Source organism: Melanostigma gelatinosum, assembly GCF_949748355.1.
Source record: "Melanostigma gelatinosum genome assembly, chromosome: 6".
Taxonomy (NCBI): Eukaryota; Metazoa; Chordata; class Actinopteri; order Perciformes; family Zoarcidae; genus Melanostigma; species Melanostigma gelatinosum.
Window position 1 is genome coordinate 13,000,642 of NC_136639.1, and position 16,435 is coordinate 13,017,076.

General features: G+C 41.6%; 1 protein-coding gene across 9 annotated transcripts in view; it reads left to right on the top strand.

The window, feature by feature from the left end:
• Positions 1-16,435, top strand: part of trpm3 (transient receptor potential cation channel, subfamily M, member 3) — a gene marked incomplete at both ends in the record, with an annotated part of 116,361 nt that overhangs the window by 86,039 nt on the left and 13,887 nt on the right. For 4 of the 9 annotated variants that reach the window (XM_079270878.1, XM_079270879.1, XM_079270880.1 and 1 more), the window contains 8 exons: positions 429-501; positions 4,675-4,775; positions 5,095-5,229; positions 5,451-5,501; positions 8,420-8,560; positions 10,372-10,401; positions 11,922-12,214; positions 13,811-14,039. In XM_079270878.1, coding sequence (XP_079127004.1) covers positions 429-501; positions 4,675-4,775; positions 5,095-5,229; positions 5,451-5,501; positions 8,420-8,560; positions 10,372-10,401; positions 11,922-12,214; positions 13,811-14,039 — 1,053 coding nt within the window. Of the gene's footprint in view, positions 1-428; positions 502-4,674; positions 4,776-5,094; positions 5,230-5,450; positions 5,502-8,221; positions 8,258-8,419; positions 8,561-10,371; positions 10,402-11,921; positions 12,215-13,810; positions 14,040-16,435 lie in introns of all 9 variants that reach the window. The other 5 variants (XM_079270877.1, XM_079270885.1, XM_079270881.1 and 2 more) reach the window with 3 other exon arrangements.

Here is a 16,435-nt window from a genome sequence, read left to right on the forward strand (position 1 = left end):
AAGAAAAAGAGCAAAATGATCTTTGGTAATGGAGAGCATTCGGTTACATTTCATTTGAGCTCTCTCTTTGTTATGTTTTACTCTCGTTCCCCTCGGTTGCCTTCTCAGTGAATCCCTTCATTCCCTCCCGACAAGAAGAGAAGAGAGGCTGGAGAGGAGATACAGTACATTACATCAGAGCCATACAATACCCCTCTCCTGCTCCTGCACCGCAGCATTTTTTAGTGAAGACGTTTAATCCGGCAAATAAGAGCGCTCTCTCTCAAGAAGTGACTTAGTTTTGTATGCTATAAGCCTCGATGCATTCAATCAAACATCAATAGAAGTAATAGAGTTAGCTTTCAAACACTTTGGCTTGGTGTAGAATTAATGCACCTTTTTCTCACTCGTTCTCTCTGCGTCTGTCTCTTTCTCTCGTTGTCTCTCAGATAACAGTTTTCCGGATGGGGTCGGATGGTCATCAGGACATTGACCTTGCCATCCTCACAGCATTACTAAAAGGTGGGTGTGTGCATTCATGTGCGTGTGCTGGAGCGAGAATGTACAGTACTGTAAACGGCTTCTGTCTCCCTCCAGTGATGTTGTTGTTTGGAAGCTTCTGTACATAAATTGAGGATGATATTGTTTCAGAAAGCATTCCTCTCACTCTCCCAGTTTGGGTGCATGTTCGAAGCACACAAAGTATGTTTTTACTTTTGCAGTTCATAGCTTAGGAATACAACATAAACATCTATCCTTATTTTTTCCCTTTTAAAGCTCCATTAAGCAATTTTTGATCATTGCGTGGCAGGAAGACTCGAAAGCCAACTTGCAGCATTAAGTCTTTATGTTACATTAGCTTATCAAACAATTGATTTCTTACAGTTTTAGGAGAAAGAGAATGGGGTCCTCGTATCAATGCCTGCCCAATATACTGTAAATCCAGTATTCACTGGCTTGGATTAAACAAGATATCAATTTAATTCGAGAGTTTTAGCGGTGCTTTTTGGACGACTTTGCTGGTTTTAGCTACATATTTATTGTACAGCCATCTTCTTGTCCAACTCTTAGCAAGAAGTGTATTTCACAAAATATCAACGTATTCCTTTAAATGTGAGGCGGTTGTGGCTCTCGTGGCCAACCAGCAATTAAAGCTATTGCAGACAAGCTTGCAATGAGTTCAGATCTCCTACATTTTATGCTAATATATGCCCAATTTACAATATATAATATAATACAACACCTGCAGAATAATCAATGAGTATGAACACAGCTGCTCATTAACTATGTGGCCAGAGACAAATAATTACAGGAAGACACTTACCATCGCCAATGAATTCATGAAATGTATTGTGTCTTTGAATCTCTTTTGAACTATATCTTTCAATTGAATTTACATTTATCAAATTAATTTCCCTCGAGGTCAACAATCACTTTTGAATGAGACACACGACGTAATATATGCTATTATACATTAATGCTTCCAGTGTGGCCAGCGTCCCAAAATTCAAGTTTATTATCTATGCACGCAGTAGACAAGTAATGTTGTACACAGCCGTCAAAAGGCATTACGATTGTTGCACACAAGCAAAAAGTGATTTATAGGCGTATATCTAGCTTGGTTTCCTCCTCCACATGTCACACTGCAACACATAAAACAATGAATCAGCAAAGTAACAGCAGCACAGCACTAAAGTATGACATCGTAAGATATAGAGAGAGCTAGACAGCTAACAGTCGCTGCAGTTATTACACTGCAACTAATTGTTAAGTAATAAAGGCAAGGACTTTGACCAAATTGAGTTACAAAATTGAAAATTCCTCAAGTGCAAACACAGCAATTAAACCCAACCACCTCATCCTCTACCCTATTTCCCACTTCAAAGTTTCCCATGCCCCAACCCCTCTACACACACACACACTCGATACTTTCGATTGATTTTGCAGGTGCTTATATTGATCACGGTTGCTCTTTTCAAGGAATATGACGCTCACGCCGCCCGCTGGAGTTTGCAGGCATGCCTTCTCTCAAACACACACCTATACATGAGGTACACGGAGGAGATCATAGAAGTGAAAGGATGAGAGAGAAATGCAGGGGGGGGGGGGCTTTATGGTAAACAACATGAGGGTCATTTTACATGCAAGTCTCATTCTGCATCTGAGTGAGTGAATGAGACACGTTGAGGCTTTTAGTGTGAAATGAAAACAGTCACATCCTGCCCAAGAGCTTTTTAAAACACTGGATTAGACTCCTTCGCTGAAGAACTAAGCTACTGCCTGCAGCTCAACAAGGCAGCACAGTCAGGAATACACGGCGAGGGGAGAACAGAGCAGGAGCAGAAGAAAAAAATAAAAGGAGTGAGTGTGTGAGCCTGTGTGTGAGAGCGCGAGAGATTTAGAGAAGTGGCAGCAAAAGACACATGGTGTGACAGAGGGGAGTTTAGAGTATTTGATGGTCCGCTGCCTGAAGTACTCAATATCTTGACGATTGGGTCCATAAAGTCAGTTGGCTACAGTTCAACCTCCCTGTAGGCAGACTGAGTGAACCCACAAGCCTTTAATAAAGCAAGGCCACCCTGTCTTTACACATGCAGTTATCTGCACGAAAGCTCTTATTAGTAGGCTCCGGATCTTATTAGCAGGGCTCTGTCTGAACTCACACAATTTAGTACTTTATTGCAGCATATTCAACAGCATTTTACAGTGAAGCTATTTTACATCGGAGCATACAGCTCTAATCAGTTCTGAAAAGAGAGGTTTGGTTTTATTGTCCTCCTCTGTCTCTTATATGCTGCCTCTTAGTTTTTTGTCTGTTGGATGAAGTGTTTGAGACGTATCACTGTTGTATATGCTCCTTTAAGACATACTGTACCTAAAGGAGGAGATATTACTGTACATAATAGGGCCGTATCTCACAAGTGTTTTTTCGGGCTAAGATGATCATAAACCCCTCATAATCATAATCATTGTCTTACATTTTGCAGGGTGTTTGAATAAAACTGAAGATGTGTGCAGAAATAATTGCAGGTTAACACGTACCATTTTAAAGAAAAACGCTCAACAAACAAACCAGCCCTGCATTGTGAGAATGTAAACAGATGTACATCCGACAATATGTCCTTTACCAAACAGCAATGACATGCAGCAAAGCTATTACAGTGATGAGAAAAGTGAAGATGAGAGAAAAAGATGAAGAATGCCTTCTTTCAGCAATGCCATCCAAGACTTTTGTCTTATCTTTATTTCATTAATCAGATCTCTCCAGAAAGTCTTTTTTTGTCTGTGTCTATCAGGCTGGTAAGCAGATCCTTAAAATGTCTTAATGAATACACATCTACTAATAAAAGGCCTGAAAAAGTATTAAATTGTCTTAAATTCATATTGGATTTGGTTTAAAATGTTCTCAGTCATGTCACTGTGAGACTTTCTGGTATTCCCATCCTCCCCTCTACACGTTTAGATCACGCGATGAGGCTGCATCATGATCTGCATGTCTGGTTGATACTCCTGCGGCCATGTGTCTATGCGCTCTGCGTGTTCCTGACGCCTCAGTCACAGTTTTCAGGAGGTCCACGGCGCGTCCATGCAGCTCTCTGCGAGCTCAGCAAACCAACCTCTGCAGCTCTGCAGAAGCTCTGCGCAAGCTTTTCCGCAGAGTTAAAAATAAGACATGAATGCCTTGCGAGCCAGCCTGCTCGTTAGTTAATGTAAATGGCTAAATGCGTAGCTGGTTGAGGCAGAGAGTATTGGTTAAGGTAAAGCATTGACCTTATGTAGTTAGGGTCAGGATAGCTCATTTGTCAGGGCATAGGACCTGAACAAATTGGGTTGTCGCTACCTTGGCGAGCATGGACGCCTTGCCAAGGGATGTGCATAGGGAGTTCCACTACTGAGAGAGAAATAGAGACTTCCAGAGCACCACTGCTGAGAACCGTGTTTGGATCAAGATTTAGGAGTATATTTCTTACCATGCTGAACTATTGTTCGATTACCAGCTGAAGAAACTGAAGATGTTTTGTTGATGTTTTTAGCTGCTTGGGAAAAGTGTGATAAATCTACTGTGAGTCATGTCGCTATAGAGTGCTGCAGGGATGATTTTTGTAGGCCACTCCCAAAGGTCAGCATTGGATTTTTCCATTGGCTTTCAGATTATTGTAGAAAATAAGATTTGTGGCAAACACAAGTTTATGATATTCACCCGTTTTGTTTACAAATGAACGCCGATCATTTTTTAAACGCAAATAAATAAACTGCAATCGGCAGAAGTAAAAAGCGAACGCTGGGCCATAAACAATCTACACGACGGTCGCATACGCCTGTGTGTACACAACGAGGCTTTAAAGGCAGACTCGTCGGCGTGTGCCGTTAAATGTGTTGATTAAGTTAGTCACGGAGTGATGTTGTTATGGGCATGCCAGATGCATTTACACATTTTCTGGGTGAGATCTCTTGAGTTAGATACTCACAGTTGTTAATTAAAAGTGATTGTAGGATCCTCTTGTGTTTGGTCATGCTGCAGAATGTTGCAGTTATTCTGCTCTCTGATTTAGAGTGACTTCAGGTCAAAGTCTGAAGTCACTCTACACAAGTGAAGAGGCTGCAGCTCAACCACCATCAGATATCTCATATTTAAGCAACCTTGTTTACCAAAAACACGACATTGTCTCTCAACACACTTGTATCCTCTCTTAGGTGCCAACGCTTCAGCTCCTGACCAGCTGAGTTTGGCTCTGGCTTGGAACAGAGTGGACATCGCCCGCGGTCAAATCTTCATCTACGGACAGCAGTGGCCTGTAAGAAAGAACCACAAACAATATAAATGACAATAAACGTACTGCAGCAGAAATGTTGTTTAAATGTTTAATTTGAGTCTTAAGTTTATTTCAACTCTATTTTGGATGTTTGGTCGATGGAAGAGAAATAAAATAATGACGTGTGGCTCCACTCACATGTTTTGTGAAATCCTGTAATAATAATCATTTTGTAGTTTAAGTGAGTGCTGGTGGTCAATCTTTATTCATTTCCATGCAGTTCTCTTGTATCAGCGGTATACAATGTGCGTGCTGTGTGTGGTGGTGTCAGCATACGTATTCTCCATCCCATGTGTCTTAGGTCGGTTCCCTGGAGCAGGCGATGCTGGATGCCTTAGTTCTGGACAGAGTGGAGTTTGTCAAGCTGCTGATTGAAAATGGAGTCAGCATGCACCGTTTCCTCACGCTTTCCAGACTGGAGGAGCTCTACAACACGGTAATAAAAAATGCACATTCAATGGTTGTGTTATCTTTTAGCAACACACCAGGGAGCAGTGTCAGACTAAAATATTGACTTAAAGGTTACTTATGCAAAAAAAACAAAAAAACATGGTGCTGGTTTTGAACAATATAGCTGGCAGGGTCAGTTTTGTCCGAAGGAACTGTCGGTGATGGTTATAATATACTTATGTGTTGTGTTTGTTTGTTTTTCGACAGAGACATGGACCGTCCAACACGCTGTACCACCTCGTCAGAGATGTCAAAAAGGTAAGACCATCACCGCCGCCCCTTTAGCTCTGTGGCTGTTCAGGCACACTGTATGGGAATGTTGGCTTGAATGTGTGTATTAAAGAAGACACATTTGACTACATAGTAGTTGCTTTTTGTGTGTTGCATCAATTCGTGTGTCGACATTTTGGTAGCCCTATCTGCTGATGCTGCAAATAGAGGTCAGCATTTCTCTTTCAGCTGGAGTTGCGGGCTGCAGTGGCTGTGTAGAGCTATGCACGACTCTCATCCCTCTCATGACTTTTCAGCAATTTACTCTGTGCTTTCTCTAAGGCGCACACTATCATGGTAGACAAACACTACATGTGTTAAAAACTGCTTTATCCACAGAGCTTAAGTTTGAGCAAACTTGAGGCCGCAGTGGAACAGCTGTGAGGCTGAGAAGGAAGAACTCAGTAGACACAATTTATTAATCTGTTTTTATTTGTTTTAATAAAAAACAGTATTAAGTGTGTTCCTTTAGCATGCAGTATCATCTGATTCTTTGAATAGTGGTATTGCACATTCCCTTACATAGCATAGATGCTATTTTTCATCAGGACTGTGTATTTTACATGTATAAGACGCTGAAATGGTGGAATCCTCTCTCTATGTATAGGTTTTGGCTGCACTTAAGCCAAAACACTTTAAGTGTTACATTGTTTTTTGCTGCACATCTCTCATAGCATCTTGATGATTACTGCAATAAAATGCAGAAACCAAGAACTTTAAATTCAGCACATGTCTGCATGCCAATTAGGATTGACCCCGCTGTTGAGAGATGATTGAGAGATGATTGAGAGGTCAGCAGCACCACCATTTGCATTGAAATATGTTCATTAATTAAAATGTTACTGATTACAGTGACACCGCATGCTCCTCTGGGAGTCGCTGAAGAGGCTTGATGTTGTAATCACTCCTTCTTTACCTCTTTTCTGTCTTTAAACACAACTCTGATCTCATGTTGGTGCAGAGAAAATATGCAGTTAATATTCTCCCACAACGTTGCATTGCACACAGGCAAAACACTCACACACACACACACACACACACACACACACACACACACACACCGCGTAGTGCATGGCATAACATCCTCGTCTTTTTTGCAGAGCTGTGTGTAGTTGGCGTAGTGTAGCTGAGTGTTTGTGTCGCGTTGTTGTTTCATAGTATGATGCTAATGAGATTGAACTGCCGTCTCTCGGATTGAGTCACCGTGTCATCGCTGTTTTCTTTCTCATTCTTCACTGTGGATTGTTTTGTCATACTCTTCATAGGTAGTGTTTTGATTCGAATGCAGATGTGCTAATAACAGCTGTACGGTCCGGCGAAGGCCGCTCTCAGGTTTAATCTCGTTCATTCATTAGATTGTGTGAAAGCTGAGTCAGAAAACAGAAAATCACAGAGATTGGCTTGTAGACTAAAGCTGCCAAAGCAGGAATTGGTTTTCCTACGGAGTAAATGAACATTGCAGTTTTGTGGACAAAGGTTGGTAGCAATACACTTTGTGTCTCAGGATATTAGGTAAAACTCTGAATGTAACAGTGGTTGTTCTTCTTAGCTCTCGTTGCTAATTGAAAGTAGAAATGGGCCTGAACGATTGATGCATGGGAGCACTAACTTCATTTATATTGCATTATACATTTTATTGGAACATTCTTGTGATAATCTGGTGAGATTTCGGTATGTTTGGCAAAAAGACAGGCGCTAAATTTGATATTCAGAAATAGCAGCAAAAAGTATTTGCAATGTAAAAAATATTGTGGAGTATTGTCTACCTGAGGAACGAATGAAGTCACTCTCCCTCTGTGTGTTGTAATCTGAGTTCCATAGACAGGCCATGCTTGTGTGTGCTTTTAGTGCATGTGAGCCGTTCTGTTGTATTCACTGGTTAGCTGCTAGCTGCCAGCTCAGTTGTCTCCATGTTGAGAGACACGTGGAGGCAATTATACTGTCTGAATTCCGTATTGAGCACCTTTAAGTACTGGCCGTTAATGCAGTGGCTGTGTTGCAGAGAACTTTTCAGGAGAGCAACTTCAACTTAACTGCACTGCAAAATTAAAAACAGCAGCGCTCTAAGCTCTCAGGGTATACTCGCACAACATGTAAACAAACCCTTATTAGCTTGAGCTTCACTACCACTGGGAATTAAAGAGGGCTTGGCTGACCGCAGACTAGTGCTTTTGAACTATATATATATAAACTATATATATATATATATATGTATGAGTGTGAGGAGGTGAAGCGTTGTGTTCACTTTGAACCACGGATGTTTGAGAAGACAAACAGTACTTCAAAGTGTATCAGATGGCCTACTTGCCAGGCTTTACATCTCTCACATCTGATTGGAGAGTAGTGGAGGTAGCGAGAGAGGTGTAACGATATGTAAGGTAATTGATGCATCTCAAAGGAACAGTGGGGGTCAGAATAATGACTGCAGCATCGGGCGTTGATGTTGAGGGCACAAGGAGGAGCCGCGAGAGTTGACACAGTTATTGTCCTGACGTGAAAGAGCTTCTAGTTCAAGAATGATTCTAGCTTGCAGCGTTAATAGCTGTCTGTCTGATACAAATGGGTTTTAAAGAATAAACATGAACTGAACCACAGTCTGGTTGAGATGCCAATGTATTAAAGAGGCTGGAAGAGAGATCTTGCCTGAGAGTTTCCGTGTGTCTCATTTCCCCTGCTCTTGCCCACTGACATTGTGTGTTCTTTCCAAGCGAGAATATCCAGGGTTCAGTTGGATCTACTTCAAGGTGAATCAGATAATCATGTTTTTCTTTCATAACCAAAAACACTTTGATATGGATTTTGTGAAGTGAGTGTGTATGTTTTGTACACTTCATCCCTCTTGTTTATCCTCCTTTATTAATCAAGTGGCTCGGGTTGTTGCCTGTTAACACTGTATGGTTTTCTAGGGAAATCTGCCCCCGGACTACCGCATCAGCCTCATCGACATTGGACTGGTCATAGAATACCTCATGGGCGGGGCATATCGCTGTAACTACACCAGGAAGAGATTCAGAACTCTGTACCACAACCTCTTTGGACCCAAGAGGGTGAGTGAATGATTATCATCTCATCATGAACCAATGCATTTCAACACTGACGTCTGGGATTCATTTCAATGTCATTATTCAAAGGACTCAGTATCAGTGAAATGAGCCTCATGATCAAATTAGCCCTGATAAGAGCAAGATGAATACTACGGGCAAATTATGTTTTATAATGAAATGAATGAAATCCTAATCAGGGGCCGTGTACTCAATGACAGACCTTGCCGATGCGAGTAATAAATTAGCATGTGCACGGTAGTTGTGACCCGACCGACTGAGCGGGAGGCCTGAACAAGTGTGATACTTGATGTTTTGGAGGAGGGATGGCAAAAGTGAGTAAACTACATACTGTCATGTGATTTGTTTTTTATACTGCAAGTGGATTCTGAGCTTTGTTTTGTTGAGAAGATTAGGTTTCTATAAATATCAAGAAACTCTTTGACTGAAATGGCAAGAAATATGTTCTCAAGGAAGAAATGAACATCAACTGACCGCTACTATTTTGGTTAGCTTATCTTCAAGGTGCAACTGCTAGCTAATGACAGCTAGGATGCAATATAAATCAATATATCTCAGCCTGACAGCGCAAAATTACACCATTACAAAAGGTCGCATTGAGAACGTTACATTAGGGAATTCATTGTCACGAACTGTCACAAATTATGATCACCTCCAATCAAGGTGGTGTTCATCAGCAAAGGTTGAACATAAATGTCCTCCTGTTATTCTCCATGTCCTCATCAAGTAGACACACGATGCAACAAATCATTCAAAGCAGTGGCTCTTCATCGTGTGCCGTCATAACCCCAATAATATACACACTTCATATCAATTACTGCAGTATTCACCTCGCTGATTAGCACACCTTCAACCAAAAGTGGAGGAACTGATCACTGAACTCATGTGCTGTAGTATTTGGAAGTTGTGTGTTTTTACAACACACAAACTGCACATTATTGAGTCTATGTTCATGGTCTGATGTATAAGTCTCTCATTCTGCCTCAATACCTCACACCCCGCCACAGGTGTGATGAAAACAGAAGTATACACAGCTGTGTCTGCAGCACCATAATTCTGCTTGATTGTGCACCTTTGTGTTTGTGTGTTTGTGTGTTTGTGAGTGTGTGCGTATGTGAGGATTCATGTGCCTGTTTATCACATTGTATGTCTGCAATGACAGCGACAAAGCAGCTGGACAGACGCAGATAGAGAGAGAGAGAGAGAGACAGAGAGACAGAGAGAGAGAGACAGAGAGACAGAGAGAGAGAGTTCCAATTTACTGTGATTTTGTAGATGAAATAAACGTGCGATCACATAGTCACGGGCGAAGACACACTCTCTCTCTCACACACACACACACACACACACACGTTAACTCAGAACAAAGCCTTGAAATAGATGCAGATATCAAAATCCCCACAGGAGACCTGAGCTATTTTTACCAACTCAGATGACACCTCAGACGATGGCTCATGAATGCATAATGCAGACATGCCCTGCTTTAATACAGATACACAGCACTGTACCAAATGCACAAATACATTCTGCTTTTAATACATGCAAACATGCAACCGTAAGAGATTGTTGCTGTATGTACAGCATACTGTGAATCACAACAGAATCAAACTGCCATTCTTAAAGAACGCCATTAAACTTAAAGTGAGGGACTTACCGTATAATAGAAGCTTTCTGGTCTCATGTGAGTGAGTCTGTCTGTCAATCTGTGCTGTGTTGTGCTTATAGAGTAAATTACTCTATAAAATACATTAGACAAGGTCTTGTTCTGCTTGTTTATGTTTCTGTTGCTTTTCTAGCCCAAAGCCCTGAAACTGCTGGGGATGGAGGTGAGTGTTGATCTCATCGAGATTGTTATTGTCATTTCTTCACTATTCCTCTCCCTCGTTTTAAAACGCACTCTTTTCCCTCATACCGTGTTGATTGTATCGTCATTCTGCGGGACCTTTTCAGCAAAAGTAGTGGTCAAGTGTGTGCTGTGTGCCTTGCTGTCTTTGAAAGGAAGACCTCGAGGCGTATTTCATTTATTTTGCTGGCCATCTGTATACACGTTTGAGCCAGTAGAAGGCTCGTCATCAGATAACATTATTCATACATTTCACACTACCTTGTACAAATATATTTTCAATTTCCTTTTTTCTCAGATTTATGATATGAAAAAATAAACTAAAATGTATGACTACATAACTGCTTCATGGTTCCAGACAGTATAAATGTATATAACTCGTATCACACATGTCAGAGCAGCCCAGTTACGTTGAACTGAATTAGTAATGGCTGACCTAACTGGGTTTACATCATACCTTGTTTGTGTACTACCGTGTATCCATGGTGTACAAACCATGAAGTATCTAAATCATAAAGCTTTTATAACAGTATGTGTCTACAGTTTTCTCAGAGGTACTTGTATCTAATGTGCATGGCTGTCCGTTCCTTTGTATGTCTGCCTTTTTGGACTGCGTCTCCCTGTTAGTGTGTGTCTGTCAAAGTCGTTCCCTCAATGCCCTGCTCTCTCTTTGTATTCCAGTTCATCATTTAATCAGTATGGCAACCTGGACATAGTAGCCATACATATATGACTCTGCAATAACTTCTAAATATCCATAAAATCACAATCTGCTATAAACGGAGTGTCGCTTTCTAGTATTACTATGTAATTTACTACACTGTTATCATGTCCAGGTAATCTGTCTGAAAGCAAGCAGCAATTGTAAAATCCACTGAAGGTCATTTCTCAGACCTCTGTCATTGATCAACTGTCAGTAGCCCTCAACTGTCATTACAATGTGAAATGATTGCCCTGCTGACATGCCATTAAGACACTAACTGGCAGTGTCAATCTCTCCAGAGACAGGGAGTCAACCTGGAGACATAAAAAGTAAAATCCTACCAGAAGATTTGATTAAAAGGTGTATAAGACCATGCCTGTCATGTATATTTTGTGTGTCGCACTTTGTCCTTCCACCTTAGTCCACCAAAGTCGGAATTTGCTTCTGCATTCAACTAACTTTCATCATGTGGAGGGCGAACAATTTTCAAAAATACAAGATAAAAATCTTCGCCGGGTGACATGACCGCTCTAGACTTATGTGGCCAAACACAGAGCCAGTCCTTCAGAGATGAAGTCAAGGGTTCTATCCACATTCTTGGTTTTCTTTTCAAATTCAGAACCCAAGGCTACATATATACATACATAAATAGTTCAGCATCAATTTAAAACACTCCTAATCTTGTTCTGGTAATAAACATCATCCATAACAAGTCACTCCAAAATATGTACATATCAACATGGCCGTCTCCTTCTCTCCCCCCCCCCCCCCCCCACACTTAACTTGCTCTGGATCTGCAGGATGACATGCCCATCCGCAGAGGCCGCCAGAAGACGACACGCAAACGAGAGGAGGAAGTAGACATCGATTTGGACGACCCCGAAATCAACCACTTCCCTTTCCCCTTCCACGAGCTTATGGTGTGGGCCGTGCTGATGAAACGTCAGAAGATGGCGCTGTTCTTTTGGCAGCACGGGGAAGAGGCCATGGCCAAGGCCTTGGTAGCATGTAAGCTTTGTAAAGCCATGGCACACGAAGCCTCAGAGAACGACATGGTGGATGACATCTCCCAGGAATTAAACCACAACTCCAGGTGGGTGAAACGAAATATGTGCCATCTGTCGCGATATTTCAATTACGTGTGATTTTGTAGTGCTGAGCACGAATTCTCTCACAGAAACATTTCTGCGCTAAATGATTCATGCGAAGTCGAGTGGTGAGTCTAGACGGGAACATATACCTTCACACTCCATCACCTATGTGCAGATACACACATGAACACACTAACCTGCCTTCTTCCCTCGAAACGAACCTGTTTCAGACTACTCTAGGCTCCTATGGGATCCAAAAATCTTGTGACATGCATTTTCGTAAGTTTAGGATACGCATTTGAGATGAAGGCAATCACCTAGAGATAAAAATGCTGGCTATGGAAATTACTGTTAATTAGGGGTAACTCTTTTAAAGTCTGGAAATGAAGCACAGCCACACCAACCAAACCTCCCCACACACACGCAGACTTACACATTTTCAAAGAACAGCAGCATATTTTGAGTTTACTTTCCACAGAGAATCTGTCTGGCTTCCTCAGCAGAGCTCATTTATCTCCATACATTTTTATACCTTCATGTAATCTTTACATATGCAGCGTTTGCAAACGCATTTCTGCGTGTGTTTGGATAAACTCGAGGGATATTTGTGTGAACGTGTGAAAAGTAAAATGTGTGGAAGTTCATACAGTAATTCCTACATGCTTAGGGAGTTGGTCTTCCGAGGCACTTGCAAACAAACTGTATACACGTTTGGAATATTCACCTTTTATATTTCTTGATGTATATCACATAAGTCATTTGAAAAGCCTCTCAGAGAAACAGAAACATCTTCAGTCGTTCGTACAACTCTGCTGAACTGTGTCATGTGCTGTGCATCAAGACATTGTGAGCTCTTGTTTTGTAAATATCCCAAACCCCGGCCATGTTAGTGACTTGTTGCACACATTAAACTACGCAGGACAGATTGCTTTCCAGTGTAGTGTGCAATATTGTGCTGTGTGTTTTTCAGAGGCTGAAATTAGGGTGAAACTTGATCTCAGAGCACTGATTTACGTTTTGTCTGGAAGGGGATGTATTAAAATACTGGGGGGGGGGGGGGGTGCTTTGCAGTATTGAAAATTTGAGAGTGCGAGTTTGTGTATATGTGTGTGATGGCCACATTACAGCCCCATATTCAGATTTTTCCCAAATAATTATGTCATATTATCTCTGTAGTTCTGCAATCGTAACTTTTAAATCTGCACACAGCTTCCTCTGTTCAGCATGCAGTATACACACGTTATAAACTTGAACAACCCCACTCACCTTGGAAAAGATACAGACATAATTACCGGGGAGAATTTTGGCCGTCTTTGCTGTAAACATGTGTCTGCATCGACTAAAGGAATTACATATGCTTGTCACGTAAGGCCTTGCCCATGCCCATGTGCTGTGTTAATATGCAAAGTGTTGTATTGTTGTGTGTGTGTGTGTGCAAGTATTTGTGTGCAAATAATCTAATCTCCTTCAAAATATGGCCAGATGGTCACTGATTCCTTGACCAGATTCATTACATTCATACATGTTTAGACAAAGTATGTCATTGTCTCTGTTCATGTCTCAGTGTGCCTGTATATGTCCTGCATATAATTTCCCAGAGAGTTTGCCCAGCTGGCAGTGGAGCTCCTAGACCAGTCCTATAAACAGGATGAGCAGATGGCCATGAAGCTGCTGACGTACGAGCTGAAGAACTGGAGCAACGCCACCTGCCTGCAGCTGGCGGTAGCGGCCAAACACAGAGACTTCATCGCTCACACCTGCAGTCAGATGCTTCTGACCGACATGTGGATGGGACGCCTGCGCATGCGCAAGAACTCAGGCCTGAAGGTAATAGAAGAGAGACAGATGTTTGGGATAACCGAACATAACAGTGACTTAAGGCTTCGATGTTAGAGAGGCAGAGTTGTATCGGAATTCTTGAATCCCTTCAGACTGCCTAAGAGAAGTTGGGAAGGGAAAGTAATGAGAAACCCGCTTACCCCCCTGAGAAACTACCATAGAGGCAGCCTAAATCCCTCCTGTGGATCTGCTGATTGGCTCACAGAAAAGTGGAGAGTGGTTGTACATGACAATAACCAGGTGTGATGTGTGGAAATGTGCGGATGTGAAGCTAGAGGAGATAATTGATGTTTACCGTTCTGTTGAACATTTATGAAAAACTGTACATTACTTTGGACATAATGTGCCGATATTAAAAGCAGAGGCCAGCCAGTATCAGCTTCGTACAAATGTATACGTACACATGTTGGCTGATAGAGACATTACAGTAAGAAATGCCTCTTCTGCCATGTACGATCCAAACCGTTACAGGTGGAAAAATGACACGGTCTGTCTGGTCATAACTGTGGTTTGACCAAGATGACTCATTCCCAAGAATGTTCTCCAGATTTTGTGTGCACTGGACTGGACAGGTCACCAGACTCAGTCTGTTTAAAATGATATTATACTAAACATAGATTTCAAATCCTGCAGTTTGACATCAGAAAGTTGCTCAATACTGTACCTGAGGCTGTGTGCTCTCAGTCACTAAAGTATTGTATTGTGTTTCAAGCCTTAAAGACACAACACAAGTGATGATGATGCACTTTTCAGATCAGATGTCACAAAGTGCTTCACAAGACAATTAAAGCAAATAAATGAAGCAAAAGTAAAATCAATAAAATAACTATTTAAACAGAACATCACAATGCATATCAACAACAACATCATAGTGAATAGTAAAGAGGTGATTATATATATGATCATGTATATATATAAACACATATATGATCTATTGTATATTCTGGGGCAAGTTGTGCTTTAAGAGTGAATAGTACAACATTGAAATCAACTGTGATGCTTTTGTTGCCCATTAGAAGCCTTGCAGCAGAAGTTTCAACCAGTACATGGTACGCAGTTCAGTTCAATGAAAGAGACCCACAGAGTAATGCTGATAACAGATACATGCAGCTGTTTTTATAGAGGTAAGATAAGTTCAACTGTGACACCTCAAGTGTCTTGTGATGCAGTCAAGTTATCTTGAGACGACAGGGAAGGGGAGGAGGATTCGCCAGAGGAAAGAGAAACTTTAGGAGTGTGTCGGGCGCGGTTGCCCTCCTGGTTGAATTAACACCACAACTTCATTTATAATCCTAAAAAGTATTTTCTCAAGCCAAAGGGGACAGAAGAACCTGACCTTAATTACTCAAACACAATCCCACATATTTCATAAGGAGGCTTGTGTGGTAAACATCCCTTTGAGACGAGGGCAGAGGTTTCGGTGAAGACTGGTGGTTGACTTTTGAGCAAGTTTTGCTCATGTGGGACTTCCAGACATCTGGCAGGAGGGTGATAGGAGGCAGCTGCTGAGATCAGAGAAGTTAGAGTTATTTATAATGAAGAGTTGCCCTGGGAGTTTCTGAAGGGAAGCCTGGGTTCACACTCATTCATACATAGAGTGAGGCAGGATGATGGGTCTGGCTGGCTAGCTTCACGGAGCAGGGCAGGCTGTGCTCTAAGTGTGGTTTGGCCTTTGCAGGAGGAGAGGGAGAGAGGGCGCTGCTAAAGCAAGCTCATTGAAGCAGAACGACAGAAAGGAAACCACGAGTGGAACAAACAAGATTTGGTGCCCCCAGGAGTTCATGATATATACGGCAAATAACGTTGTCAAAATGTTGTCAAGATAATATGTGTGCACATTTCTGAGTTGCTGTAGTTGTGAGGGCAGCCATGTGCTCCCCTCCAACACGCTAACTCATATCAGAACATGGTAACTGAAGGCTACAGATCAGGGGTCTCAAACTCCCGGCCCACGGGCCGAATACGGCCCGCCACGTAATTTTATGTGGCCCGCGAATCTGCCAGCAAAAAAAGAAAAATTTAAATTTTAAATTTTTTTTGTTTTTTTTAAGTTAGACTAATAATAATAAAAATATCCCCATAGTCGAAATTATGAGATAGAAAGTCGACGTTATTAGATAGAAAGTCATAACTATGATAGAAAGTCATAATTCTGAGATAGAAAGTCAAAATTATGAGATACTTAAACACAGTCATAGAAGCAGCTCTTTGGCTTACTGTACATTTAACATGGAAATGTATTGTGAGCACATTGAAGACTACTTTAAACTGTGAATGCACGAGTAGTTACATTTACAACCGGCCCTTTGCGGGCGACCATGATGCTGATGTGGCCCGGAGTGAAAATGAGTTTGAGACCCCTGCTGTAGATGGACTATGAATCG